Source organism: Curcuma longa, chromosome 1, assembly GCF_044706935.1.
Source record: "Curcuma longa cultivar G26 ecotype Majalengka, Jawa Barat chromosome 1, ITB_CL_G26_1.1, whole genome shotgun sequence".
Taxonomy (NCBI): Eukaryota; Viridiplantae; Streptophyta; class Magnoliopsida; order Zingiberales; family Zingiberaceae; genus Curcuma; species Curcuma longa.
Window position 1 is genome coordinate 10,320,720 of NC_133861.1, and position 27,401 is coordinate 10,348,120.

The window sequence follows — 27,401 nt, forward strand, 5'->3', positions numbered from 1 at the left end:
AAATTAAATAGCAAGGTGGCTTATACTTCTAAAAAAATACATGTAAATTAACTGAATTTTGATCTTAATTTGTTATTAACTAAATATATTTTGATGCAAAATTAACTCATAAGATAATTTATAAGCACAACAATATATATTGTCATCAGCAGATCCATATGACACTAATGAAGCTGAAAATAGTCATATTTAAGACGATAGTTGTATACAGAGATAGCAAGGATGGTAATCATGCAGTCGTAGCAGCAGCCGAGGCATCGGATGGAGCACCTTCCTCCCAGAATGAAGTCTTTTTGCCAGTCTTTGAAACAGTCTGAAGAACAGCTTCAGGTTTTACATCGCCTTTGACAGTCACTTTCTGCTCCTTCAGATCAACATCAAAGGATTCAACACCTGAAAGAAATAAGAAGAAGTGAACATAAAGTTGAAATGATACTGCAAGTTACCAAAAGGATAAATGTCTTGACTCTCAACTCATACTATTTTCCAGAGTTTTCTTTTTTCTTTGTCTTTTTTTGAAATTACTAAAGACATATGTGTCATCATTTCATATGGCAGCACAACTTGCGAATAAGTTTGTTCTCGTGGTGGTGAATATATTACAAAGGAGACTAATGAAAACAATAAGCTCCAGGAAGCCAGATATCAAGAAATAACATATGGCCAGGTAATAATTCACCTTCCATTTTGGTGAGAACCCTCTTAACCGCTCCAACACAGCCTTCACACGACATACCGACCTTGAGAACAACAGTCTGCAAAATAGAATCATATCACTTATGCAGAAATCAGATACCATAATACCATCATAGACATCTTCAAGACTAGCATCCCAGACCAATACTTCGCCATCAAATTCAGAGTTGAGAGTTCACATTTTGGTTCAATTTAATAGGAAAAAAAAAGTGACATGCATATCAAGAAGACAACTTATCAAAAAAAAAAGGAAACACGTTGGATCCTTCAGTTTTACAAGTATTACAAAGTAAGAGATATATATAAAGCAAGGATACTATATATCAACACATCACTTGAAGTTGAAAGATAACCACAAAGAAAAAAAAACAACACTACAAGTACAAAATTTAATAGTACATAAAAGTATCACTGCTTGATTCGTAGAATTTAGAAGACCGAGTGAAATCAAGTGTTCAGGTTTGTTTCATATAAGGTCCTTAAGTAAACAATTTTCCATGTTCACTTTTCCAGATTAATTTAAGAAGACAATATAGAAGTTACTCCAAACTGAATATATATATATAAGTTAGAACACCCTGCAGCAAAAGAGAAAATTAGTTGCCACAAAGCACGCTGAAAAACCAAATAATATCTGTGCAATCGTTATTCATAGCTCTAAAGTCTGGCCTGAATGGATATTCCTCTTATGCTACTAATCTTAATGTGCTAAATTGAAATAAACCATATCTTATATATTATTATTCCAAGAGCCACACGACGGCAGACCAGAAGCTATTTTCTACCAACCATATTGCCTTCAATTTTTGCTTCTGAGAAGCCTTAAGATTTCCATCTAACAAAGCAAAATAATATCATAATCATTTCATATCTGCATGTTGACTAATGGGCAACGACAATTAAAATTCTGATTCGCTCTTTATAGGAATACGAATTCTAACAGAAGGAAAATCAACTCGATGCAATAAAGCTATTGATTTGTTAAAAGAATCATGCCATGCTTCTGAGGAAGTTAATTCTACAACAACGGATTCCCCTATTTTCCTACATGAATCAACCTCTAAAACATGCAACTATTTTCCTCTATATATATATCGCAACAGTAACACATAAGTAATATACTAAAAAAACATCGTATTAATCGCCCTCTCTTCCTAAAAAATTGGGAAATATAGATTTGGAGAATAACCATGATCCAAGGCCGAGCATCTCAAACCCTAATCTATGTTACATTACATCGAAAGATAAAAGGATTACATTACATAGATAAATAATTATGCAATGGTCCAACGATCTGATGGAATACATTCAAAAGGAAATCACAAAATTCAAGGAGAAAACTGCAAGGGGAGATTAAGAAACTATGAACTATAATAAAACAACGGATCGTATCGTTCGAGCCAAAATTATTCCCGATCAACAGAACGAATGAATACCTGCGACATCGGGGGAAAAGGGGCGAATCGACTAGCTTGATGGCGTGATCGGAGGATTGGGGAAGCGCAAAGAAGGTTCCAGCCCACCATGCCATTTTATAGAGGAAATTTCAGTTTCCCCACAAGTTATTTTACAATTTTCACAGGTACGAATTCGTGAAATGCAATTACTTTGTGAACTAAATTGAAAAAAAAAATCGAATAACAACTAAATTGTAAATTTAATAAGTATGAAGGTTATATCAGCAAGACATCACGATTGAATTACCAATTTGATTCGTTGACTTTGATTATTATTTTAAAACAAGAGTGTTGTCGTCTCTTAGGCAAAACGTCAGCCTTTACGAAACTTCTCCTTTTTTTTATGAAAATGGTTAAACTATACATATATAAATAAATGTTTTCTAATCATTTAATTTGTTTATGGCCTTGGACATACGTACCCACTCAACGTTCAGGAAAATAGAGGATCCATGACTAATTCCTTGTGAAATTTAGTCTATATATAAGACTGGAAGATTATATATGTTAGACTTGAATTGGATTTTCTGTATAACAAAAAGTCAAACACTATAATTTAAATCGAGTTCATGTAAGACTGCTAGGCTCGAATAGTCTAAACAAAGAGCCTATTTTATTTCATTGTTTCCTCAGAAATAGACGCTTAACCAGAGTGGACGCTTAGAAACAAGCAATATAATAGGTGCTCAAGAAACGATAGCCTCCCTCTCTTGCTCAAATCAAATCTTTCTATTATAAATATAAAAGAGCTTTGATTTTATTAATTTCAAATGAGATCGGCCACTCGGCCAACTATGTAGTCCTTAAATTCAAGGCCCTACGTACTACATCACAATTACCAACTAAATAATAATTGTTATTGATGCAGCGGATTCTGAATAGTCTTATGTGACATTGGTAGTAGGTAGGCTAACGTTTCAAGGCAAAAGTCAATAATTAACACAAAGTTGAATGTCGTTTTGAGACTCAAGCCACTCGATCACTCGATGCTTTGACCTCTCGACCACTCAGCACTCAGTCATTTGGCTATTCGACCCCACTCGGCCTCTCAACCACTCGACCATTTCGCTCCTACTCGACGACTACTCAACCACTCGACTACTCAATCACTCGGCTATCTCGGCCCTCGGCCTCTAGGCCACTCAACCTTCAGCCACTCAATAGCTCGACAACTTGGACAATCCAGCTCTCGAATAACTCAGTTTTTCAACGCTCCTCCTCTCTAAATTTCTCAGTCAATCAGCCCGCCCCTTTGGTCTCTCCGTGCCCAATCTCGGCTACCACTCTCCGTCTTACGCATAGGCTACTAAAGTTCCCCAAGCGTGTGACGTCTGCAAAGAGGTCAAGTCGGTTATAATATTGTCAGGTCTAATTCCTTGAATGCCCTCATATCCGTGCATGACACCAAAAAGGTAAGAAAAATCAATACTTCCGCATCATAAGGCAACGAAGTTGGCAAACTTGATCCCTCAAATATCTCATGTCAACGCCTTCTGTCAATGAGCATCAAATCCGGTCTCTTCAAGCCTGACAGGCGACCCCTCTCAGGTCAACATGGAGATGTCTTTCATGTAGATATATAAGCCCTCTAACAGCTATAAGAAACTCTCTCGACAATTTCATATACTTCTCTTCTTTTTTCCTTGCACTCTCATCTTCTTCCATTGATACTAACTTAAGCATCAGAAGTAGTCTATCGAAATTTTTCAACGTCAGTCTAATCTCTCTGTTCAATCTATCTTCAGGTTCTTTTACCGGTGGAAGCAAAGTCTCGTGTAAGTCGGATTACTGGTTGACTGATGATTTGACCGTCCACGCATCCCGCGGAACAGTTACTAAAGATTTAGATCCCAAAAAGTGTTCGTAATACAGAACATAACATTATAACAGAGTAGCGTTGTTGCAGGTGGCCCAGCAGTTCACCGCCTCCCGATGGCGAAGCAAAGTTCGCCGCCGCGGCGGAAGGCCCAAACGTCAATCTTGTCACCCTTCTTCAGCGCGCTAAATGAGCGGAACAACTTGAGCTCGTCGCCCTTGATCACGGTCCCACCGCTTCCATCCCATCGAGTCAGCCGCAGGTAGAACACGAATCCGCACCGTGCGTACACCCGCACTGGCATCCCTCTGTGCTCCCTCCCCGTAGCCTTCGGCTTCTTCTTCATCTCCTCTTCCTAGGGTGGCTGATGTTTCCGACGAGGCTGGCCATGGCGCGCTCCTCCAGGGAGAGGAGGCCGGCGAGATTGGCCACGCCGAAGTCGGTGGGAAGGTAGGGCGCGCGGTTCGGCTGCATGACGAGGTCAGAGTTCTCCACCCTCTTTGAGGCGATGAACCACGCGCCAATGGCTTCGTCGTCGCCGCCGCTGGTGAACTGCCGCCTCGCCAAGGTAGCCACGCACTCCGGCACAGTGGGGGTGGCCTCGCCGTCGTCTCTGGCAGAGTTGCGCTTTGCCGGCATGGTAACGTCGAGCAGCTCTGTGAGTTAATTAATAAGATTGGAGTGTTATTTATAATGAACAAATTAAGATTGGAGTGTTATTTATAGATTTGTAAGTTAGAAATAATTGGAAATAAGATAGTAACAGACTAACAGAATTCGCATTTGATTAGGATTTGGAGAATTATCATTCTGGAGGGATTGGAAATACACTGTTTTATAACAGGAATGATTGTGATTTTATAATCTAATTATAAGATTTTGTACAAAATCTAATTATAATTTGATTAGGAAATAAATTGAGGCGGCCAGCTTATCAAGCAGAGTGAAGTCACGTGCGGTTAATTTGTTTCCAGCAATTATATAAGGCAAACTATAGAGATTTATTTTATTATTGACATTTTTACATAAGAAGAAATCAGAATCAACTAATGTTAATGTTTTTTTAAAATTAATCATATGTTTGAGCAGTAATAAAAACATATTGAAAACAAAATATAATGATGGTATCTAGAGTTACTCATAAACATCTGACTTTATTTTCTAACTCGTCAATCTTCTTTAGTACTTCGATTTGATAATCTCTTTTATCAAGTACTCAATGTTTGTCCAACAACATCTCATTCTCAAGAAGGTCACTCGAGTTTCCGGGGCAATGGTGCAACTTCAACTTGATCCCCAACTACGGCGTATCTCAAGAATTTTCTACCAAAGCTAAGGACTCGATTGGCCGCCGTATGCGCTTCCCGATTTATCCTGATAGTCAACATCTCTAGGGATTGAGTCCATGAGACTGACTGGGATTTAAAAGAATGTCACTCGAGATTTGTGCATCCAAGCATTTAACGTTTGTCCAACAACGTTCCATTCGAACTTGGAAAAGCTATTTGAGATTTGCACTTCCAAACACTCGGCCTTCATCCTGTGGCATCCCACTCGGGTCACTTCCCGAGCACTCGACTTCACTCTCAAACCAATCGATGTGTGCTTCTTAGCACTCAGCAGACTCGGTCACTTCCCGAGCGCTCAACTTCACTCGCGAACCAGTTGGTCTTTGCTCCAGAGCACTTGGCATTCGTTGTATGACATCCCACACTCACTCCCCGAGCACTTGACTTCGCTCTCGGACCAATTGGTATGTGCTCTCGAGCACTTAGTTTCGTTCAACGACATCTCATTCGAACTCGAGAAGCTCAGTTGGCTATCAGTTATAGCCGACTACTACAATCAACCTCCGACAACAGTCCAACAACTTCGGACAATTGGCGCAAAAGGTGCATGACATCTGGCCAATGACTTGATAATATCAGAGGTATGATACAATCCAATTAATGTTGTTGCCCTTGATGCCTATTACCCTTCGTGTGATCAATCTGTGGGCAACGTCTCACTCGTGTGGTTGCCTACGTGGTTGGGTTAGAACTCATATAATAACCTACGTGGAAATTCTCTTTTGTAGATTATATAAGAATTGATGGAGATAAATCACGATATAATAATTTTTTTGTTGTATGCAAAAACAACTCTTCTCCATTAAACTTTTCTTTAATATCTCTCTTTAACATTTCTGCGAGTTTCCTCGCATAGCCCAACGCTGACTTGATCCTCGGAAGGGCAATGTCAGAGGCCATCGGAAGCACACCAGACGATTGAATTTCTTCCTCGAAAGAGAAAGAAGAGAGTCCAGGTGGATGAAAAAGAACACCATCGTTTAATATTAATTTACTGCTCATCGTGGTATGACTCTATAATAATACAAAATCGTACCATGATTCAGTTGTTCATTCTACAAATAATATTAGTTAAAAGTAAATAAAGAATAAAAAGGAAAAAAAGCGATACTAGGGAATGTAATAAAATAAATAACTTGAATTCAAAGTTACCCGTAATCAATGGACAATCATAAATCTTTGGAGAAGGCACACATTTTCTATCGATTATAAACTCCATTCTTTCCCAAGAAATAAAACGTACATCAAAAGATAATAATTTTTATCAAACAATTATAACATGTGTAGCCAGTACCCCATTGATTTGTTTGCTGCATGTCCCTTCCTCTTAAACCTCCTCGAGCAGTGAGCACCACAATGAACCTATCTATCTCAGCCTTCTGGGCTAAATATTCAAGTGAATTATATATGGCAATATCAAGCCTTAGTGAATTAATTGGAGCTTTCAATCACTTAAATCATTTTTTACCAAAGATATCACTTTTAAAAACAGGAGCAAACTATTGAAATAATTTTTATGAGAAATTTTCATTTGGCTGTTGCTTTTATCTATTTTTCTTTTAAAATAGTCATTTTAGTATTCAGATTCTACATTAAGTTTGTTTCTATATATCCTGAGAAGCAACGAATTGATGGGAAAAGTCCGAGTGCAAAATTCTGTTGAAGGACTTCCTCTGAAGCAGGCAGAAGCAGGAAGCTGCTGAGTGAACCAGGGAGAAATGGTTAAACGGGAAATTAAGAAGCTTGTTCCTCTTCCTCCCTTTGATGCATGGAGTGATGAAAACGAAGATGGCATGTGTGCACATGGGACGAGGCCGCCCACTCCGTCGCCTCCTCTGTCTCCACGTCGAGTGTCTCTACCTCTCCCCACGAGACTCTGTCTCGATCACTCCCACTGAGTCGATGCCCACTTTCACACACGTGACCTCGTCGGCACGCTCCGCTATTACGACCGCGCACCTCAGCGGGTGGCGGAGTGGGCGGCAGCCTTTGGAGGAGCCGGTCAAGGTAGAGAAAAAGAAGGCGCAGGGAAATCTGATCTCCAAAGTTAGCGTCGACCTACTGCTTAGAAGGAGAAGAGGAAAAGAAAGAAGAGACAGAATGTGAACGGAGAAGAAGGCTAGCCGTGAGCTCATGAGGAGGCCACGAGCTTCCACTCGCACCGCGACTCAAGATCAGGCTGCAATCACGAGCTCTCTGTTTGGTGTTCAAGACTTTTCAAAAGACCCATTATAGTTTGGTTTTTAACAAAGGAGTGCCTAAATCTCAAAATATCTTTCCGTCGATTTCAATTCTTAAATAAAATATTTTTTAATTTAATTTAAGATTAAAATAGATGAAAACAAATATTTTAAAAATTAAGCATGTTCTTTGATTAAAAAAATCAAAACCACGGTACGACTTTGAAAAATTCAAAAACCGGATGCGCCCGCAATATCTTCTTCCTGCGCACCTGAAACGAGGTCAGACAGCTTATCCGTTTAAGCTACTACAGTGGACTCCGTATAGTTTACTACTCCGAGAATTATGAGTACTATTCTTTCACATGTTTATTGCTTCTACAGAAGCCTGCAACAGCAGGAGTAGAGATTAGATCTGAGGAGCCATAATAAACTAATAATTATGACCATAAGTTTCCTCGAATTATCAGCTTTTGGACACGTGGAATGGAAGCTGGATTAAAGTAAAACGCCGTCTCAGGATCGGAGCCTGAGAGGCGAGAAACGAAATTTGCTACCCAAATTACGCCTGATTTAATTAATTAATCATACGGTCGCCGGCACATCCACCCGACGGCTCACCCGCGCCCAAACCCCGCCGCTAAACGTCGAGTTCAGACCCGGCGCGAATTTGACAGGCCGATCCGCATCCACCACCTCGACCTCGAACTGCTTCAACACAGCGATCGTCACCATCCGCATCTCCGCCAGCGCGAGTTCCTTGCCCAGGCACACCCGGTAACCAGCCTGGAACACCGGGTACTTGAAGAGGCTCTCCGCCGCGAACTTATTCGCTCGGAGCCACCGCTCCGGCCGGAATTCGGCGCAATCGGCGCCCCATATACTCTCCATCCGCCCCATGGCGTAAGGGTGGTACATCACTCGCGTCCCCTGACCCACGAAGGTGCCGTCCGGAAGCACGTCGTCTTCCACGCACCACTTAGAGTCGAACTGCACTGGGGGGTACAAACGCAGGCTCTCGTGGATTGCCGCCTGCGCGTAGTCCCCTCCGCCGGCGTTTATTTCCTCGCGAAGCCGCGCGGCCACCTGCGGGTTGCGCGCGAGGAGCAGGAAGAGGCCGGTCAGGGCGGAGGCGACCGCATCGCGCCCCGCAAGGAGGAAGCTGACGACGATGTCGCGGAGGTACTCGTCGTCGTCCTCCACCGAGCTCATGAACCGCGAGAGCAGGTCGTGGCAACCGTCGTAACCCAGCTTACGCCGCTGCCGGATCACTTCCTTCGCCAGCTTTTTTATCATCGAGATCCCGCGTCGCAGCTCCCTCTCCGATCCCACATTAAGTAGCCGCTTTAGCTTCCACACCGCCGGCGCCACCGCCGTGCCTCGCATCGCCGACAGTCTCGAAGCGGCGTCGAATGCCGCGGCGAACTCTCCCATCGGCACCGGCAGCTCGAGGCATCCCTCTCGAGCCCAAACGAGATACGGCAGATGACGTCGAATGTGAATCGCCGGAACACGTCCTGCAAGTCGATTACGCTGCCGGTGTCGGTCGCCGCGGCGAGCTGCGGCAGCATGCCGCAGGAGATCTCCTCGGCGACGATGCCGGAGGCGTACTCGCGCACGTTGACGCCGCCGAGCGCGAGGTTGGCCATCTTGCGCTGGAAGCGCCAGGCGTCGCCGTCGACGTTGAAGATGCCGCGGCCCAGGAGGTCGCCGAGGATGGCGGAGAAGGGCTTGCCCTTGGGGAAATTATCAAACCGGGTCCGGAGCATGTACTCGACGTTGGCCGGGTTGCCTGTCACCGTTGTGCCGAGCACGTGAACGTGGACGGTGCCGGTCGGCGACTCGCGCAGCAGGTGCGCGTACCAGTCGCTGAGGTTGTCGAACTCTGCCGCCCACGAGCCGCGCAGGTACGCCCGGCACACGTGACAGCAGCAGCACCGACGCTTCCGCAGCTGCAGCAGCAGCGCGAAGGCAAGGAATCCTGCAGCGAAGGAGAAGAAGACAAAGGCGAGTTGGCTGGTTCCAAATTCCACCATAGCAACTCCAATCGAATTAAACCAGTTCAGAAATGGGGCAACTTGAGGCAGGCAAGGCAACATGGCCGGGCATTCATTTATAATGGCGTGAGGTGGATCGAACTTATTTTTGAAGTGATAGGGACAAGTGAAGGGAATGGACAAATATGGCTTCCCTTTGTCATCCTTCTCTGTTTTCTTTCCTGTCCTGCTCTGTTGTTAGGTTTTAGTTTCGTTGGATAATTAAGGCACGAGGACATCGTGATATAGAAAAACTGTGCGGGCAACAACATGTGCTGGATTGCTGTTCTACTACAGACTACAATCCACACAGTCATTTTGTCAAACAGGTAGTGTGGCAGCGACCGAGTGACGACCATCCATCCATGGCACCGCGGCTGGCATGCGCACAGTGGAAGAACAGCCCAATCCACCTAATGTAACAGGAACTTGTTTGGAGTTTTCGTCTCGCCATGTTTATCTTCGGCCTACCTTCGAGGCACTGATTAGGATGTATAGCGAATTGCTAGGGACAATTTTTGATTTTTTAAGGACTTTTTTAGATTATAGAATTAATTAGCAATTCCCATCGAACGTAACGCACGTGGGATAATTTAGCCGACAGTAGGAGTTAATTAGTTTCGGGGTCCATTTTCTGGTCGGTCGTCCATGTTTTCCTGCACACTGATCATGAGTTTTCTGCAAGCCCAACTCTGTGATTTACTGTGTATTTATCTCATTCCATTGAGAGCCGTTCGATTAAACTCTGTGGTAGAAGCTTTGGACATTGATCCAGTAGAGGAGATCATCATTCAGGGAGGGTGGGTGGGTAGGCAGTCACGTGTTGCTTTAGTTACAAGCAAAATTGAAAGGGTTGTTATTTTAAGACTTAATCTTCACTTTGAAGATATTTATTTAGATGAAAGGTTTTCATTAATTTTAAATTTTATATACCGAGAGACTTTTTTTAATTTCTTCGAGAGTGGATGAGTCTTTTAATTAGTTGAACAAGAATTAGTTAAACTTTTTTTTCCTTGCTCATATTGTTGACTTACTTTAACTTGCATGAGTTTTATTTCATATATTCCTCACAAACCTCTCGATATCGCGTGTATTTTTAATTTAAATGAAAATATTATTTTCTTTAAAAAAATCATTTCATTTTATATTTTAAAGGTGGATTTTGTAGGATAATACAATATAGTTAAAATGATTTATTTACTAGTTATAATAAAATAGAATTTTAAAACTAGAAGAATATAAATAAAATAATTGAACATGATAAGTGTTTCTCGAATGCAAGTTAAGCTACATTAAAAAAAAATTGAATCTAAATCAAAGCTAAACTCAAATTAAATTTACGATCCAAATCAAATTCCTCAAATGCATGCAGATTGCTTTCATCGGATGGTTTGGCTTCCTCAAACGCCTACCTAGTAAATCATCAAAAGCATGACATTGAAAAGAATCCATTAATCTTTAATTACTTGCAAATACATTGGAAGAAAAACTAAAAAAGACAATGTGTGTGGTTATTTTCATTGTCAATCTCTTCACGTTAAATTTATTTAATTATCTATTACATATTATTATTTAATTTCTCGAGGTAATATTATAAGTGCAAATAAATATTTATCAATTTAATTTTCTCATATTTTGTTCTATATTTGTACGACCAATAATTTTCAATATATATATATATATATATATACACACACCACTTATTGACAACAGATGATTACCAAAGTCCGAGGTTCTTTAGATCTTTTAAGTCTTTGCTAACAAGTCGCTAGAAACACATTAGGTCACCTATAAACAACGTTAGCTATCATAAAATCTCAGTTAGGAGAAATATCCTTTTAATTAGCTTTAGGTTTTAGCTTTATTATACCACACGAGAAATCGATTATATTCTTTAAGTTTATTTGACATTTGAGCTAGCTCTTCTTGGCCTACAATTGAGTTGTCACCTTTTTAGACAATGAGTGCAAATAATAAACTTATCCAGATCATTTGTCTTGTTTTTTAGATTTCTTTGGCCAATTAAATTGCCAAGAAGATCCCAATTTAAATGAAACATTGACTAGCAGCCATATGAGCCATGTCCAAAACGACTTGTGAGGATTTAGCACCAAGGAATGGTGGGTGGGTGAAAAACAACTCTAAGAGGCATGCTCGTGAGTGATCTTAAGCACTCTTTCTAATTAGGGTTGAGAAAAAATTTTGATTGAATCAAATTAATTAATCAAAGTTAAAAGTTTGATTCAGTTAATTTAAAATTTCAAAAAATTTTCTTAAAATATCATTATTTTGGTCAATTCGATTCAATCTCAATTTTAAAAATTTAAATTTGATTAAATTGATTAAATCAATTTAATTTTTATATGAAAATTGAATTGATTTGATTAAGTTAAAAAAATAGATTTGTTCGGTTTTAATTTAAACGGTTCAATTATTTGAAAAGAAAACAGATTGATACACCATAGCACGTGCGCGTTTTCATGGTCAAACATGACTTTGTGCAATGGATAAGATGTTTTAGGACTCATTAGCGATAAGAAAAGAAAATAATTAATCACTCTGTCACGTGTTGTAATCGACTAGCGACACGCACGCGCGGACGTCATTCATCATTCATGGCATCGAGTCAACTACCGATGTGACCTGAGTGCGCCGGTTCACTAATTAATCGTAATCAAATTGCATGCTGAATGCTTGTTCCGTGTCGATGCCAAGGAATCTTCTCTGTGGCAACGTGAGGTGTCCCCCCATGTTCATAGGCAAAGATCATATTGAATTGATCAATGTTTTCTTTTTCTTAAAAAATAAAAAAGAGTGAACTTATTCGTCGTAGAAGCTAAATTAAATTATTTAAATTGGACTATTCCATGGTTAAGTCAGCTAGCGTTTCTTTTGGACTTAACTAAATCAGAAAAATCGTCGATCGAATTAGATTGATTTCCAATTTGAGTTTTGGTGGGCAATGGGCCACGTTAAGCATGTGGTGGAAACAGATCACGCTTGTTAAACAAAATGAAATGGGTGGTTTTGGTGGCTCGAGTGGCACTTTTAAACGCTGATAATGTTTAAAATATATATGTGAAATGACAGCAACACCAACGTGAACAAATACTTTTGACTCTTGTCAATTTTTTTATTTTTTTGATAATTTTTTAATAATAAATTTATCATGCGCATTCTAATTTGCATTGTAAAAAGTTATTTCATAATAACTTTATTGGTATGTCAAGTTTCTCCTTATTTTTTAATTATAGAATTATGATATATTAAAGTCTATAGTTATAATAACTATAATTAAAAATATTTTTTTAACATAGATTATTAAATATTAAAAATATATGTTTATGATATTTATTATTCAGTGAAGCAAATATTTGTTAATTTTATAATTATTTAAATAATATGTTAGGTTATAATTGTAATGATTTTCCCTTTCAAAATTTAACAAAGAGTATTATCATAATCACTTGCTCTCCTCTTCTCCCCTTGTCTCGACGTTCATCTTCATTTTTTTTTATTTTATTTTAGTCATGGGTGTTGATGCAATCTATTTCTAATCAAGCCATGTGTATATTTTATATATTTTTTATTTCATCATAGGAACATATTAGATATATTTTCATCACTTTTATATTGATTTCATCATTGTAGTTCGAAGATTTACTCTGTATGTATTTTTATTGACAAGACGTGAATTTAAAATTTAAAACGGTTACAAAGAGTCTTGAAATGTGCATTTTCAATATGGTGCACGGAATGACTATACCCCCTGATACAATCATGACAGAATAATAATTGGACTTCCGAAGAAAACACGAGTTGATCGTACGTTTAGCATGGTCGTGTTTCTCACTGTTGCTCATAGACTCAACATCCAGCAGTCCACACACCTCGATTGTGATTTTCCACACGACCGTGATACGATGGTGGCGATATCTTATTTTTATAGAAATTTTATATTTTAGAAAAATGTTCATAATTTTTTAGGAAAGTTTGTTAGTTTTGTTATCCTTAGAGACTATAAAAGAATCAAAGGGGCACTTGTTTAAAGGGATCAAGAGGTTCTCCCCTTCTCTAAGGAGGGGTTTGTTTGTGACAAGGAAGTCTAGTAGAGAGTCGTTTCCAAGGAGCCATTGAGATTCCATCTACCAAAGAGCTTGGAGATCAATTTGAAGACGACTATAGACACCACGATTAAGTCCTCTGTCTCTTTTCTCTTTTATTTGAGTTGTAGAATGTTTTTCTTCATGCCTTCGTATTATAACTTCATATTTATAAAGTAACCTCTTAATTCTAAGATGAAGGAGTAACCCGATGAATTATTGATACTCGTTTTATATTTATTGCATGACATATTTGGTTTATGATTCGACTTTAATATGCATACATGACTATGATACTCATGTACATTTTATCATATTCCATGAGATACATGAAAAAACTGAAAGGTGAACCAAATTAGTTGATTGATAAGGTTTAGCAATCGATTGAATTACTGTAACAGCAAATAAAAGGTTCAGAAATCAATTGATGACTCTATTAGTTGTCTATCAGTCGATTGGTGAGATTTAATAGTCGACTGATAATAGTCAAACTAAGTTGGTAAAAGTCATTCTGTAGGTGCAACAGTCAGACTCATTGGAGCAGTCAATTAAGAAGATCAATCGACTGATAGGTGCAAATTAGTCCAACAACAACTTTATAAAAAAAAGTTCGAGGAATATTGAAGGCGTCAATTTTTAGAGAGTTGAGACGAAGTGCTATTGTATTTTAAGACCAACAAAAGACAATTCTATGTAATAAAAAATGTTCAAATCGAGATTCATATAAAATTGTTTACTTTCTTTCATGTGTATTTGCATTTTGTATTCTTGTTATATCGTTGTAAAAATCGATTGTAAGAGGCTTATCCGTCTTAGGAAAGATATTTGAGAAGATGAAGGATAATAGTGATTTGTTAAAATTAGACCTAAAGCGTAGTTGTCATGAAGACGGTGAATTAAATAAAATAGATTGTATTAGCGTCGTGCTATGAATTAATTTACATTTCTGCTACACAACTTGAAAACTAATAATCAACACTTATTAAATTTAGAAATAGTATTCATTTTCTTCATTTGCATCATCTTTTCCTTTCAGTTCTTTGAAATTTTTTTTTTTTAACATTTTTCTATCAGTCTTTTTAGGAGACAAGGTCATAGTGCTCATTTTAGGAGATATTACCAGTTGCAAAAGATAAAATTATCCCAAAAAGATACTAATTTCGGGGTTTTTGCTTCTGAATTTACCAGACCAAAATTAGTTCAGTCCAATCTAAACTCCCAAATCTACCCTGCAAAATCTAGAGAAAAATCCAATCCGAACCGATAGATACCACACTCATCATCACCTAAAGAAAAATTGACTCTGGTGTCCCTTTGGACCGACTGCCCCACTTGAATGTTGCTCATTATTTGCTCCTGGAGCCATGCAAAGAGCCACTTCTTCCAACATCGATCGGATCACTGGCTCATAAGCACAGCCTTCCTTCCATCCATGGTCCTAAAGCACAGCTCAAACTTGGGTCCTCGAGAGATGCGTGCGCGCTCGCCAAGAAAGCCGCTACAGATTGCTGCTTATCGCCTTCCTCTTTGGGCCTGGCCATCATTTTGTCCAGACTTAGCCAACATCACCATGATTGAATCCCCTACTAGCTTACCGTTTTTATGTACTCATCATTTAATAACATCATCCTTTTAATCATGCAGGGTAAGAAAATGGAACGTTGTTATGATATTCCCTCTGCCTCACGAGTAAGGGATACAGACAGCTCGCACGTTTCGTTACAGATTGCAGGGATTAAATCGTGACTGCGAGGTGCAAGAACCAAACCTAGACTTCGGAAGAGAAGCGGCTGCTCATGAGGCGCTTGGGAAACGGCTATGCGATTAGAATTCAATAGATGTCCGAAAGAGAAACCTGAGTGTGTTTTTTTTTTCTCCTAGAAGGAGCCAAGAACTAATGATAGGATGCCCTTTACTTGCTATGATTTCATTTGTCTCTAGCCAACAAAAGCCAACCTCGAATTAGCTGTAACGAAGATCATGAACAATGGTCTGTTTTGTGGAAAAGCGGAGGATTAGATTAAATAAAAGGCAGTATGTGGTATTAACGGAGGAGAAAGCGAGATGGTAATTGTGAAAGAAGCATAAAAAGATCGAGGGAAGGGGGTTGTCATCATTGCGAATCTTTGGGCCGACCGCTTCACCATCATCATCATCATGTGGAAGTGGCGCCTTTGAATTGAAAATCTCCAGAAAACCCACGCCATCATCACGTGACGCCACCCTGCTGCTGGTCCTCCTCCTCCTCCTCCGGCCGCCTCCCTCCTCTCTTTGCCCGCCTCTGTTCACATCCCACATGCATCATTCCTGTGTCTCTTCTGTCTCCCTCTCCCTGTGTTTTTAAAGCAGAGATTTTTAAATCAGAGAGAGAGAGAGAGAGAGAGAGAGAGCAGTGCCTAAAATCTTTCATCTTGCACTCTATATATATGCCCACACACCTCCACCCACAAGAAGATCATCATCACTTTCACAAGTTCTCTTGTTCTCGCTCACTTCTTTCTCTTATCCAATTCGCTTTTAACATATAAGAAGGAAGTAAGTCTCGCTCCTTATTATTGTTTGAGTAATGTGTTTCAAACAAAGTTGACATCTTGATGGTATAGAAACCATAATTTTCTCATTCAGCTCATGAATTCCTAGTTTGCACAGAGAAATAACCTTTAGAAGGTCATGCAGTTATTCACATAGCCTTCTTTAATATGTCCAATTGTTAATTTTCTCATTCAACTCTTCGAGGAAGATAGTGTTAAGCTTTTGATTTAGAATGCCACGCGGTTCTTATTACTTTGAAAGCTTCTTTGTTTGTCCTCGCTGAACTCCTGTTCTTTGGCTTATTGAATTGAGTATATTATTTCTGTTTCATTTTTAAACGTAGTGTTAATGGCAGCTAAATGCTTCTCTGTTATTTCTCATCGTCACGCTCACAGACAGACAAGTTTTTCTCATGTCAGAGAGAAGCTGTGAGTTTTGATTTTACTTTAATTAGAAGGTTCAGGTTCAGTTATGCATGTTTCCATTTGCTGCCTTTTGCATCTTTTTGTTCTTTACTAGATTTCTAATGCTGCAGCACCTTTACTTTTTCTCTTCTTTTGGGGAAAAGCAACCATGACATATTGTTAAAAAATCAAAATCTTTTTTGGATCCACTTACAGTCTAACTAGAACTAGATCTCCCACTCTGCACATGTGAACAATAACATATTGCTTTGCTTGTGGCAGGGCTTACAGTCCCTCGATGGAGAAGCTCAACACCAATCTCTACTTGCAGAACTGCTACATCATGAAGGAGAACGAGAGGCTTAGGAAGAAAGCACAGATGCTGAACCAGGAGAACCAGGCTTTGTTGTCTGAACTGAAGCAGAAACTGACCAAAAATAACAGTAATGCCAGCCCCAGCCCTAACCCTAGCATTCCGGACCTCAACGCTCAACCTCAAGCCAACGATGGAAGCAGCGAGCAGCCATCTCAGTAATTCACTATGTTTTGATCTCTGATAGATGATGGCTTATGGAGTAGTTACGTTGAATCAGTTTGGCCTATAGGCTATGAAGCAGTTAGTCATCTGTATCATCTATTCTCAAATTTGGCTTAAACATGAGACTTTTGTAATTGTTTAATTTGTGCTTTCAGATGCATAATACAGGCTCAAATTAAATGCTCCTAATTAATGAATATATATATATATACTTTGAACGAGGGAACAAGACCAACAAAGATAAATATCTGACAAAGAATTACTTAATCTCGTTTGTGCATTGTCTAGCTGCACAGAGTGGGTTGAAGTCTTTTCGTGAGATGTATATGATGGATATGAAGTATTGATGAGCGGATCAAGAGCCATCGATACATGTCGTCCAGATTCTGTGGGAGATCGAGCGTCGCTCGAATAAGTGAAATCATTAAATTAGGAAAAGACAGTAATAAATAAGGTCGAAGACTTGCAGCACATTGCACGATGGGGAGACAAGACCTGTGGAATCCAACCGCATCGATGAAGTCGTTGACCATGAGTCAACTTACGTCATAAGCTCTCGAGTTACTTGTCCTGCATGCCAAACAGCCAAATCTTGAGAGAATATATTATAAAAAATGTACGACATATACAAAAAGTCAAAAACATGATGTAGCATGCAGTATCCGTTTAGTCTGTTGAAAGAATCGTTTATTATGTGGTCAACGTATAGGCAGGTTGGATTTTCTTGAGATATATATTATATAGTTGATATAAATTTGAGGACAAAGTTGATCATGTTTACCTTTCACAAGTGATAAATCATAAGTCCCTATGTCTAACCAGTTCTGTCCTTTGAAACCTCTTGAGCAGTTGAGCTACTATGCAGCCGATGGTTGTGAAGGAGAACGTTGGTGCGCTTTGACAGTAGATACGACAATACTAGTATTGATGTGGTGTACGTAATTTAAAAATATTAATATGTTAGGAGTGGTCAGGTAATAAATTAGATTTGAGTTTTTCATGGGAGGAAATAACTCCTCCAAATTCGCGAAGAATACTTATAATGGACATGTATAACACTCGAAAATAAGGAGAGGAGAGGAATTACGGAAAGAAAGCGATCGACGCGACTCAACAAAACGGTGATAATGATGCAGAAATTAAATGCAGGAAACAAATCGCACTAAAACTGCAACATATCTAGAAACAATTAACCCAACTCTCTTTAGTCCTTGTTACGGCGATCCTCCTCGCTCGCCTGTGGCTCCTTCCATCAAGTTCGAGTTGGAGAGCAGTTTGATCAGCTGCTGGAATAAAATCTGAATCAAGTTCGAGAGTAATTTAATTACGTGACAAAGTGATTCTCAGATATATATATATATCTAGTGATAAATTAGAATATAATGGGTTAAATACCAAATTTTTATCAATGCCATTTCACATCTTCAAAATTGTTTGTTTGTTTATTTATTTTATATTTATTAAATTTTTAATGAGTAAATAAGTTAAATTAAATGGATAAATTTCATTTGGGCGTCAAATTGAAATTTAATTGGATTCAAATTAAACTTATCAGGTAGACGATGCTTTAGAGTTAATTTACATTTATTTTTTTTTAAAATATCCATTAATATTTTTTTAAAAAAATATCCTCTCTCCCTCCCACCCCGAATTTCTGTTCTCACTTACCAAAGATCCAAATTAATTAATACCGAATGAACATGTACATGGAAATAAGGAGAGCTAGCAATTATTATTTTAGTTGCCGTACGGGTTTTCCCTTGCTCAAAGATTGGGAAAATCCATGGCAACAAACGATGCGACTCAACAAATCTGTGGCGATAAAGAAAAATTAATTAAATGGAGGAAACAAATTGCATGCATTAATATAACTCCTAGCTAGCTAGCTAGCTCGCCTGTGGCCTGTGGGTGGCTCATTCCATCCCCAGGTTGCTCTTCACAGCATCAGCAGCCCCTGCCACTGCACCCTTCATCTCCTGGCTCTTCTCCCTCGCCATGTCCATCGCATCGATCGTTTTTCCTATGGCTGTTTCTGCCGCTTCCCGACCCTTCTCCATCATCCCGCTCATTTTCTCCTGCATTAATCCAGAAACAAAACATCGATAAAATAAAATAAAATAAAATAAAATAATGCATGAATCTAAATAAACCCAAATAATAATGAACCTCAGCGTGGGCTTTGGCTTCGCCAGCTTTGAAGCTAGCATCGCATTGGTTGCTTGCCATTGATTCCTCGGGAGTCTGTTTAAATGGATATCTTATTAGCTAGGACGTAGAGTTTGCGTCTGTGTTGGAGGAGACGCGGCCATTCACCGGAATTTATATAGCGAGCCTCTCCACCAGCTTTTCGACACATGTTCTGTCTGCCTCTGTTGATCGACACGTTTCAGCACACGCGTCCAGTTAGTAGTACATTTCCATGGTCAAACAATTTAACTGGTGCGTGGTAGTTAAGAAGAGATGGATGAAAAGTCAAGGTTCGTAACCGATCGAGTTGGAGAGGTATGCGTTAAATCGCTTCTCCATCTATAGCTTCGTTTTTCAACGCATGCAAATATGATGTGAATTAATGCTATGATTTCATGGTGTAGTTTAGTTCAATTAATCGTATGAAACTAGAGGCAACAGATAATATATTGCATATATGCGCCATAGATAGATCTAATTAAGCAACAAGGTCTCGAATTAAAGGAGGGTTTTGTTTCTACCGGCGCAAACATGGAGTTGACCCGTTAGTTGATAGTACATCTCCATGATCAAAGCTTTAACTGGAGGTAGTTAATAAAAGATCATCGATAAAAAGTCAAGGAGCTGGATCAGGCTTCGGTTCGTAGCCGAGTTGGAGAGCAGTTTGATGAGCTGCTGCCTGGAAAAGGTTTGCATGGTAATAGTTCCTGGAATCAAATCCTGGATTAATGGATTCGTACTGATCAGCTGCTGCTTCCACAATGCTTAGCTGCTGTACCCGTTCTGTATCTGCAATCTGAAACAAGTTCAAGAGTACCATCGAGGTTAATTTTAAGTTATTAACCTAATATTTCACATTAAATTAATCGCATGACAATGTGATTCTGAATGAAAGATCGGATATATAGTGATTTATCAGAATGACTACAATTGAGTTTATTTAAGCAATATTAATTACCTTAGCTCTGAGGTAGATATTGTCATTTTGGAGCTCCATTTCCTGCCATATTATGTAGAGATCACCAGTTTAAGAGTTCATCAGGAAAAAGAAAATCAAAACAGAAAACATAATGAGGTTTGGGAGATAATATTGTTCCAAACCCTTTTCTGCATGTACTCAATTTCAGCGAGCAGCAACTCATGCTTCCATGTTAAGATGGCAAGGGCACAAGTTAGAACCACTTTGATGAAAAAAGATCATTATGTACATTAAATAATATAATAACTAAAGAGAAGCAGAATTGGAATTCACTAGTTTACTGGAGCACTAGAACATACAAAGAAACACCACCAATAACAACAAACATCGAATTCAACTATTTGGGCCTTTCCTGATATTTCTTAACCTATGATACCTTCGAAGACCAATTAATTCAAGTTAAATCATATATAATTTATCAATATGCACATATACACTGTCTATAATAGCTAAAAGATGTTGGATTGAATTGGCTGCTATGAGTTACTTGGGCGCACTTGAAGATATGAAGGTACAGTACAACAAAAAACAACGAGCGTTGGGTCTTAACTATTTAGTTTATACAATTCTGATAATTAAACTACAACAATTATTAATTGAAATTTGAATAATACCTGAGAATGGTTTACTTTAGATTTTAAAACTAATTAAGCTGGGCAAATAAATAAAGAATTAGAAGTCCTATAAATCGAAGTTAAGTTGGTTAAAACAAGTCGAAGCAAATATTCACCTTGTGGATGCAGAAAGGAGTTAGACTCTTGGACTAATTAAGAACTGTCATCAACACTCTACTCTTAATCCCTGGATATTTTAACTAGGAGGAGAGAATTTCGACCAATTTGGTGACATTAACTGTTGACCTATCTGACTTCTAGATTTTCTTGACTAGTTTTCTTTGACTTAAAAACCCATTATAAGCTCTTCATAGGACTCGTTGAGCAAGGATGTTTGAATGTCATTAATGGGTGCCTATATTGACGCATAAATATAAGAGAAACAAGTCGAGCATATATGAAATGGTAGATGGTGCTACATTATACAGCCCAAGATATACTAATACGAGAAGATTTTCATATTACAAAGATTCCACCGAAAAGAGAAAAAGGAGGGAAAGGATTTAGTGACAAAGAATTTATATTACTCAAAATATATGTAAAAATTTATAGGAAAAGATGATCATCAATTTCATGCTCCAATCTATTAACATTGTTAGCAACTTGATGATAGGCCACTCTCTCTTCCTCAAGACCATTGCCAATATTACATCTAACTTCATAATTATACAGGGGGTTAACCAAACTCAAGTTGCCTCCTTATTATCTCCTAAGATACAACCTTGTCTCTAGGTAGGAGCACTCTAATTTTGAAAATAAGTGAATTTTAACACCTTAAAACTCTTAGTTAGAAAGGTGAGGAAGAATAACTAAGAAGGGAGATATTATTCAGTGATTGAAAAAGGGTTCTAGGACTCTTTATGTAATAATACAAAAATTAGTGTGATTGACAATGTAAATAAAATATTTTTTCTCTTCTCTTTTCCTATTTAAGAGAAAGGTTTATCACAATGCCATATGACAATGTTTACACAATGTCATTTTGACACTGTACAAACAAATGTTATTGGCACTGCTTCTGATGGTATAATTTTTCTAACATTATCAATTTTTTCACCCACAATCAATATACTTCTTTAAAAAATTTTAATTTTAGTTTCATATAAATTAATTTTCACGCTTACTCAATTTAACATTTATAGATTCATGTAAATGGACTACCCTTATACACAAGTTTATATCATTATCTCATCAAGTTGGACCAAATTAAATTAGTGAATTTCATGATTTTCTCCCATCAGTTGAATAGTTTTGGATATTAAAGTTTTATTTATTTAAAAAATTAATTTATGATAATCTACTCATCAAAGAATCTGTTCATATCCTATTGACCACTTGACTATGAAAAAACCAATTAAAAAAATTAAAAAATTACAAAATGGTTGCAAGGGTTCCTATGGACACCAACGATGAACTTCAAAAAAGGAAAATGTGGTGTTAATTTTTATTTTTTAGAAAGAAATCATGGCTTCAATTTGTTAGAATAAGCATTAGATAAACTTAGTATAGTGGAGTGTCTAATGACATTATAAACGAGTCTTAGGTTAATATTTCTTAGTTATGACACTTGTCTTATTGATTTCCTCTCTATTGATAAATGTTAATCATGAATTTAAGATTAATCTTTCTATTTTATTTTTTTTTATAATTCAAGTACTTGAGGTTCACTTGACTAATTTTGAAGATTGACGACATTCCCTCTAATTCATTTATTGGGTTGATATAAGAAGCATAATTTATACACACTTAAAAGTCGATATTCAAAATATTCATCTCATTTAAAAAATTTAAAATTTGATTATCTTATGGTTACTCTGAGTACTTTACATGCGATTGCATTTCACCCATAGGAGTAAAAAAAAGCTTTGATCTTTCTATCTTGGAATGTTAGGAAGATATGTTAGGGAGATAAAACATTAGGAAGTGAGCAAATTATAGAAGCAACTCGAGTATTGCTATAAGAAAGAATTGTGAAGTGGTCCTCCTCAAAGAAACAAAAGCATAGAGCGATGAACATTTCTAAAAAACTTTCCGTGTCACGATGACTCCTTTATTTTTAATGGAGTGTCTAAGGCTTTCAGGGGCCTTACAACCAAGTTTCTATACACAAATGGTTATTGGATGATGTCCATCCTGAGGAGTTAACCTTCGTGTAGTGTTTATTTCCAAGGCACTGTTTAACGACTCAGTCCTACTACTTGTTGATGCTTACAAACGTCAAGGAACCTCATGTCCATAAACTTTTTAAAACATAGCTAACAGAATGCAGATCATAACCTCTAACCTTCGTTGAAGGAGAATAGGAGTTTTTCTTTGTTCATGTGTTTTGGAGGCTCTAATTAGAGCTAGTTTTTGATAATGTTTGTTGTTGTGCATTAGAACATTATGCTTTGACACGAAATATGAATGATAATTTTATTACTATGTTTAGCTTATAGGTTTGATGATGAAGGCACACCTTAATGATAAAAGGAACACAAACGTCTTCCTCATTTTGGTTCAGTTACCTTTTTTGATCTTATCCTTGTCATGCTCCTTTCAAGTCGGTTCTCCAACTGCTTGAGCTCCTTAATATTTAACGTACTTAAAGCATCTCCCAGTAAGTGTCTAAATCAAGAAGTTAATAAACTTCAAATTATCGATATAAATCGGCATGTCTCTGCTAAATGTCATATATCAAACTACACATACCTGTTCGCATTTTGTAGAATCTGGATCTGGTTACGGAGTTTAGCAGACTCTTGCTGGAAGTATTGCTGTTGTAGACATTACGTACATCTTAGAATAAAATGAAGATATACTGGAATATTTTCCAAAAAAATATTCAACATTATGAGTGATTTTGACTTCTACTCCCTAAGCATATATGCAATTAATATTCATTTGCCAAAAATATATACCAACAACAAAATTATCCTTTAAAAGTAGTTTATTGCAAACAATTATTTCAGAAATCCTATTTTCTATCTAATTGCTACAAGATCAACAATGTATAAACATTGGTAAGATATTGAATCACTTTCTATATATATATATGTATGTATGTATGTGTTTATTGGCTTACCTGAGAATTGACATCTACAATGCCACTTGAACTTGAACTGTCGCTTGCTTTCTTATACCTCTCAATTGTCGAATTTATGCTGGAAGAGAATTCATCAATAATACAGAGATTAGTAAATTGGCACAGAAGTAGGACTTAAAAGCTTTTAGATATCTTAATTAATAAGAAATAATTTATATGCCTAATGTATATGACATATATGCGTGAAAAAAGATAATAATAAAGAATCAAAATTATCTCTTGTTTTGTTTTCTCTCTTTTGCGCCTCTTCCATGGTAATCAAATTTAAAAGGAATTATGTTTTTATATAATTAGTGGTAACAAAATTAAAATTACTTTTTTTAGCCTTATCTCCGAAAACAGTTTTAGGTAAATATGATTAATCAAAGAGTGTATATAATTGATCATTGACAACTAGGAAACAATTGCAATTTTAAATTTAAGTCTGTACTCAAATTAATAAACTCATGCTTGAAGTATTTGTTAACCCATATAAGAATATGGGATCAAGTGTGGTATGAAAAATTATTTTAATTTAAAAATTTTGGTTTAGTTCTTTGTTATCTTACTACAATGGCTTAATTATAACCCTTTTAATTGGATCCCTTTTATTTATGTTAATATGTAGAATAAATTGTGATCACTTTGTAGTTTATTACTAGAATTTCAAATACTTTTCTTTTTAAAATTTTCACTATATTGAATTAGTCAAATTTATAGAAATTTTTACGATGTGAACATACATTGGTAAGTATATTAATAGCCTCATGTTTGTTTATATTTTGATCAGAGATCATTATAGAAATTTTTAAAAGCATGAAGCAATCAAACAAGTTAGATTAATATTGTGCAACTAATCAAGTGTAGAATAAAATGATGCCGATTTCAAAGCAACCAAAGAGTAGTAATTATGGACAACTCGATATGTTTAAAAGCACTCCTACTCAAAAGTGTTATCTACCTTAAAGACAATTCTAAAAATGGATGATGCAATGAATTAATTAATTAATTTTAAGAAGATATTTATAAGATAATTTTAATGTTTTGGAATGATGAACAAACTTGATTATCATTTTGAAGGATGAATACTAATTTTCATTGCAAGAGTAAAGAATAAAGAGATCATGGTGAAGTAAAAACTTCTTAGCTAATTTATAATATAGTTATTATTGAATTAAACCCAAAAGCATCCTTATGGTTGATGTAATCCTAAAGCTTATGAATAGTTAAGAGATCAAGATGCTTCAAGAAAGTTTCGCCTATCTTTTTATCTATTGCCAACAAAAGATTAAAAGCAAGATAGCACCTAGACATTTGGCATTTGGCATCTAGTGCCTGCACTTGTACATGCCAAGCTATATGTATCTATGCATATATGCTTCATCCAATTTTTAGTTAGTTGGATCACTTCGATTCAAGTCAACACTTTAATTACGATATGACATTTATGCTCACATAAAGCTGCGAATGGAATTGGCTGAAACAGAAGCCAAAGTTGAGGTTTGTCAAAAAGAAAGGCAAGTTTTCACATTAAAAACAATAAGGAAACAAAGTGATCAAATGGTCGTATGACCTGAGAAAACAATAAAACCCTCGTCATCATCACCCAGTACATGGAGATGACATGATAGATAGAGTAATAAACTTGGAATACTTTTGCACAAGAAAAGTAATCAAGTGAGAGGGCCACAGTTGCCCTAGCCATGAAAGACACCCAAAACCCTAAGATCATAAAAACATGGGGATGTGAAAGTGTTGCATGGAGAGATCAGCCCTCAAAGTTGCTTTTTTTTTTCAGATGAATTGCAAATGGCAAAGACTGAACAAGCCATGTCTCTGTGGCTGATGGGGATTATATCATAGTTGATTACTAAATATACACACACATACATAAATAGCCACAAACCGCATACATACATATTTATTGATATATATTTGTATACTCTATTTTCAAATATCTACAAGAAAATAAATAAGAATTTGACGATGGGAAAATATAAGAAAGGAAAGTGCAAATGGAAGAGTAGGAGAAAACCCTAGTTTTGTGTCACCATAAATAGCCACAAACCCTGTGTATGGGGTGGACTGTACTGGTATCAAGGAGTTCTAGGTATTGAAGAAACCCTTTCACTCAAAGTCCAATTCATTAGAACAGTCTCACATAAATAGTTATGCCAATTAATTACTTGCCACATTCGTTTCCTGTTGCTTGATAATTTAAACCTCTAGCTAGCAACCAATGAACAAAGCTATATTGATGCGAATGATCTATTATTAGCTTGCAATTTCTACAAGAATTATTATTCCAAATTCCTGTTGTCTTTATTATGTACCTAAAAACATTAAAAGAATCATGCACAAAATCAGTTAAAATCCCTTCAAAAAAGGAAGGTGGAAAACTTTCCATTTTCTTTGGGTTTAGAACAGTTCTTAAGAAAAGAAATTAAATGTGCACCATCTCATCCTTACCTGAAAGAAGTGCATAATTTTAAATTGTTTGTCGGCGAAAAAAAAAATCAGCAACTTATTCTTTGTCACCTCCAGTTAGTTAACTAACATTTGAATTTAAGTTGGATAATAAAAGTGAGGGAGCTGGGATAATCAAGAAAAAAATGACCATAAAAAACCTAGCTAGAGTTTCTCGGATCTAAAGCAAGTAATTAGTAAAACTTACTTGCTATTAGCGTACTCATAGAGTCTGCCTCGGCTGGAGAAGACAATAAGGGCGACCTCAGCATCGCAAAGCACAGAGAGCTCATAGGCTTTCTTCAGCAGTCCATTTCTCCTTTTGCAGAATGTCACTTGGCGATTCGTAGTGTTCTCGATCCTCTTGATTTCAATCTTTCCTCTTCCCATCTTGTTGTTGATCTCTCTACTATAAGAAAAAAGGTTTTCCAGACTTTATTAGTAATTACTGTAACTCAACAACCCTAATTAATTCAAGTTTCTAAAATCCATGAATTTGAGCTATGCATATCAAAACTCAAGAAATTGTTAATCTACTTCCCCTTTCTGATGAAGATCTCGAAGAACATATGCAAGGAAGTCTAGAATTCAATGGAAAATCCCATACAAATAACTATGATCAACCAACATTATTCACTGTATATCCATGCATCTCAAATCCCTAAATTGCTTTCTTCTATAAATCCAAGCATCTTTTTGAAATAAACTACGGAGAAAATTTGACGCTGAAGCATAAGATTTGCGGTACGTAAAACACTTGATCTACACTCGAAGAGAAAATCTCAATAAGTTAATTTCACGAGAACTATACAAATCCAGTTTCATCCAGCTCATCGAAAATAAAACAGTCTGACTACAACCTTCAAAGGAAATTTTTTTTTAACTAATTTAAGCTCGGAAGAAGAAACCAAACGTGAGAAATAAAAGATTCGATCGAACACCTAAAATCCAAGAACGTAACGGAGCCTGATCAGATCAAT

The 27,401-nt window shown here is 37.2% G+C and overlaps 3 protein-coding genes and 1 pseudogene across 3 annotated transcripts; all 4 read right to left on the reverse strand.

The window, feature by feature from the left end:
- Positions 1 to 101: 101 nt before the first annotated feature.
- Positions 102 to 2,237, reverse strand: LOC141843001 (copper transport protein ATX1-like). Its single transcript, XM_074731016.1, has 3 exons — positions 2,133 to 2,237; positions 680 to 755; positions 102 to 393 (listed from the first exon to the last, which is right to left on the reverse strand). The coding sequence occupies exons 1-3, from the start codon at positions 2,220 to 2,222 to the stop codon at positions 230 to 232; spliced, it is 330 nt and encodes a 109-aa protein (XP_074587117.1). The 5' UTR covers positions 2,223 to 2,237; the 3' UTR covers positions 102 to 229.
- A 1,835-nt stretch (positions 2,238 to 4,072) lies between these two features.
- LOC141823948 (uncharacterized) lies at positions 4,073 to 4,608 on the reverse strand (annotated as a pseudogene).
- Positions 4,609 to 7,914: 3,306 nt separating this feature from the next.
- Positions 7,915 to 9,596, reverse strand: LOC141836417 (cytochrome P450 94C1-like). Its single transcript, XM_074723908.1, is given in 2 exon segments — positions 7,915 to 8,958; positions 8,961 to 9,596. Coding segments are annotated over 2 exon segments (1,449 nt in total). The 5' UTR covers positions 9,535 to 9,596; the 3' UTR covers positions 7,915 to 8,083.
- Positions 9,597 to 19,914: 10,318 nt separating this feature from the next.
- LOC141823958 (agamous-like MADS-box protein AGL11) lies at positions 19,915 to 26,838 on the reverse strand. Its single transcript, XM_074711169.1, has 7 exons — positions 26,630 to 26,838; positions 23,956 to 24,034; positions 23,583 to 23,647; positions 23,399 to 23,498; positions 20,400 to 20,441; positions 20,257 to 20,298; positions 19,915 to 20,094 (listed from the first exon to the last, which is right to left on the reverse strand). The coding sequence occupies exons 1-7, from the start codon at positions 26,809 to 26,811 to the stop codon at positions 19,915 to 19,917; spliced, it is 690 nt and encodes a 229-aa protein (XP_074567270.1). The 5' UTR covers positions 26,812 to 26,838.
- Between the last annotated feature and the right edge of the window lie 563 nt (positions 26,839 to 27,401).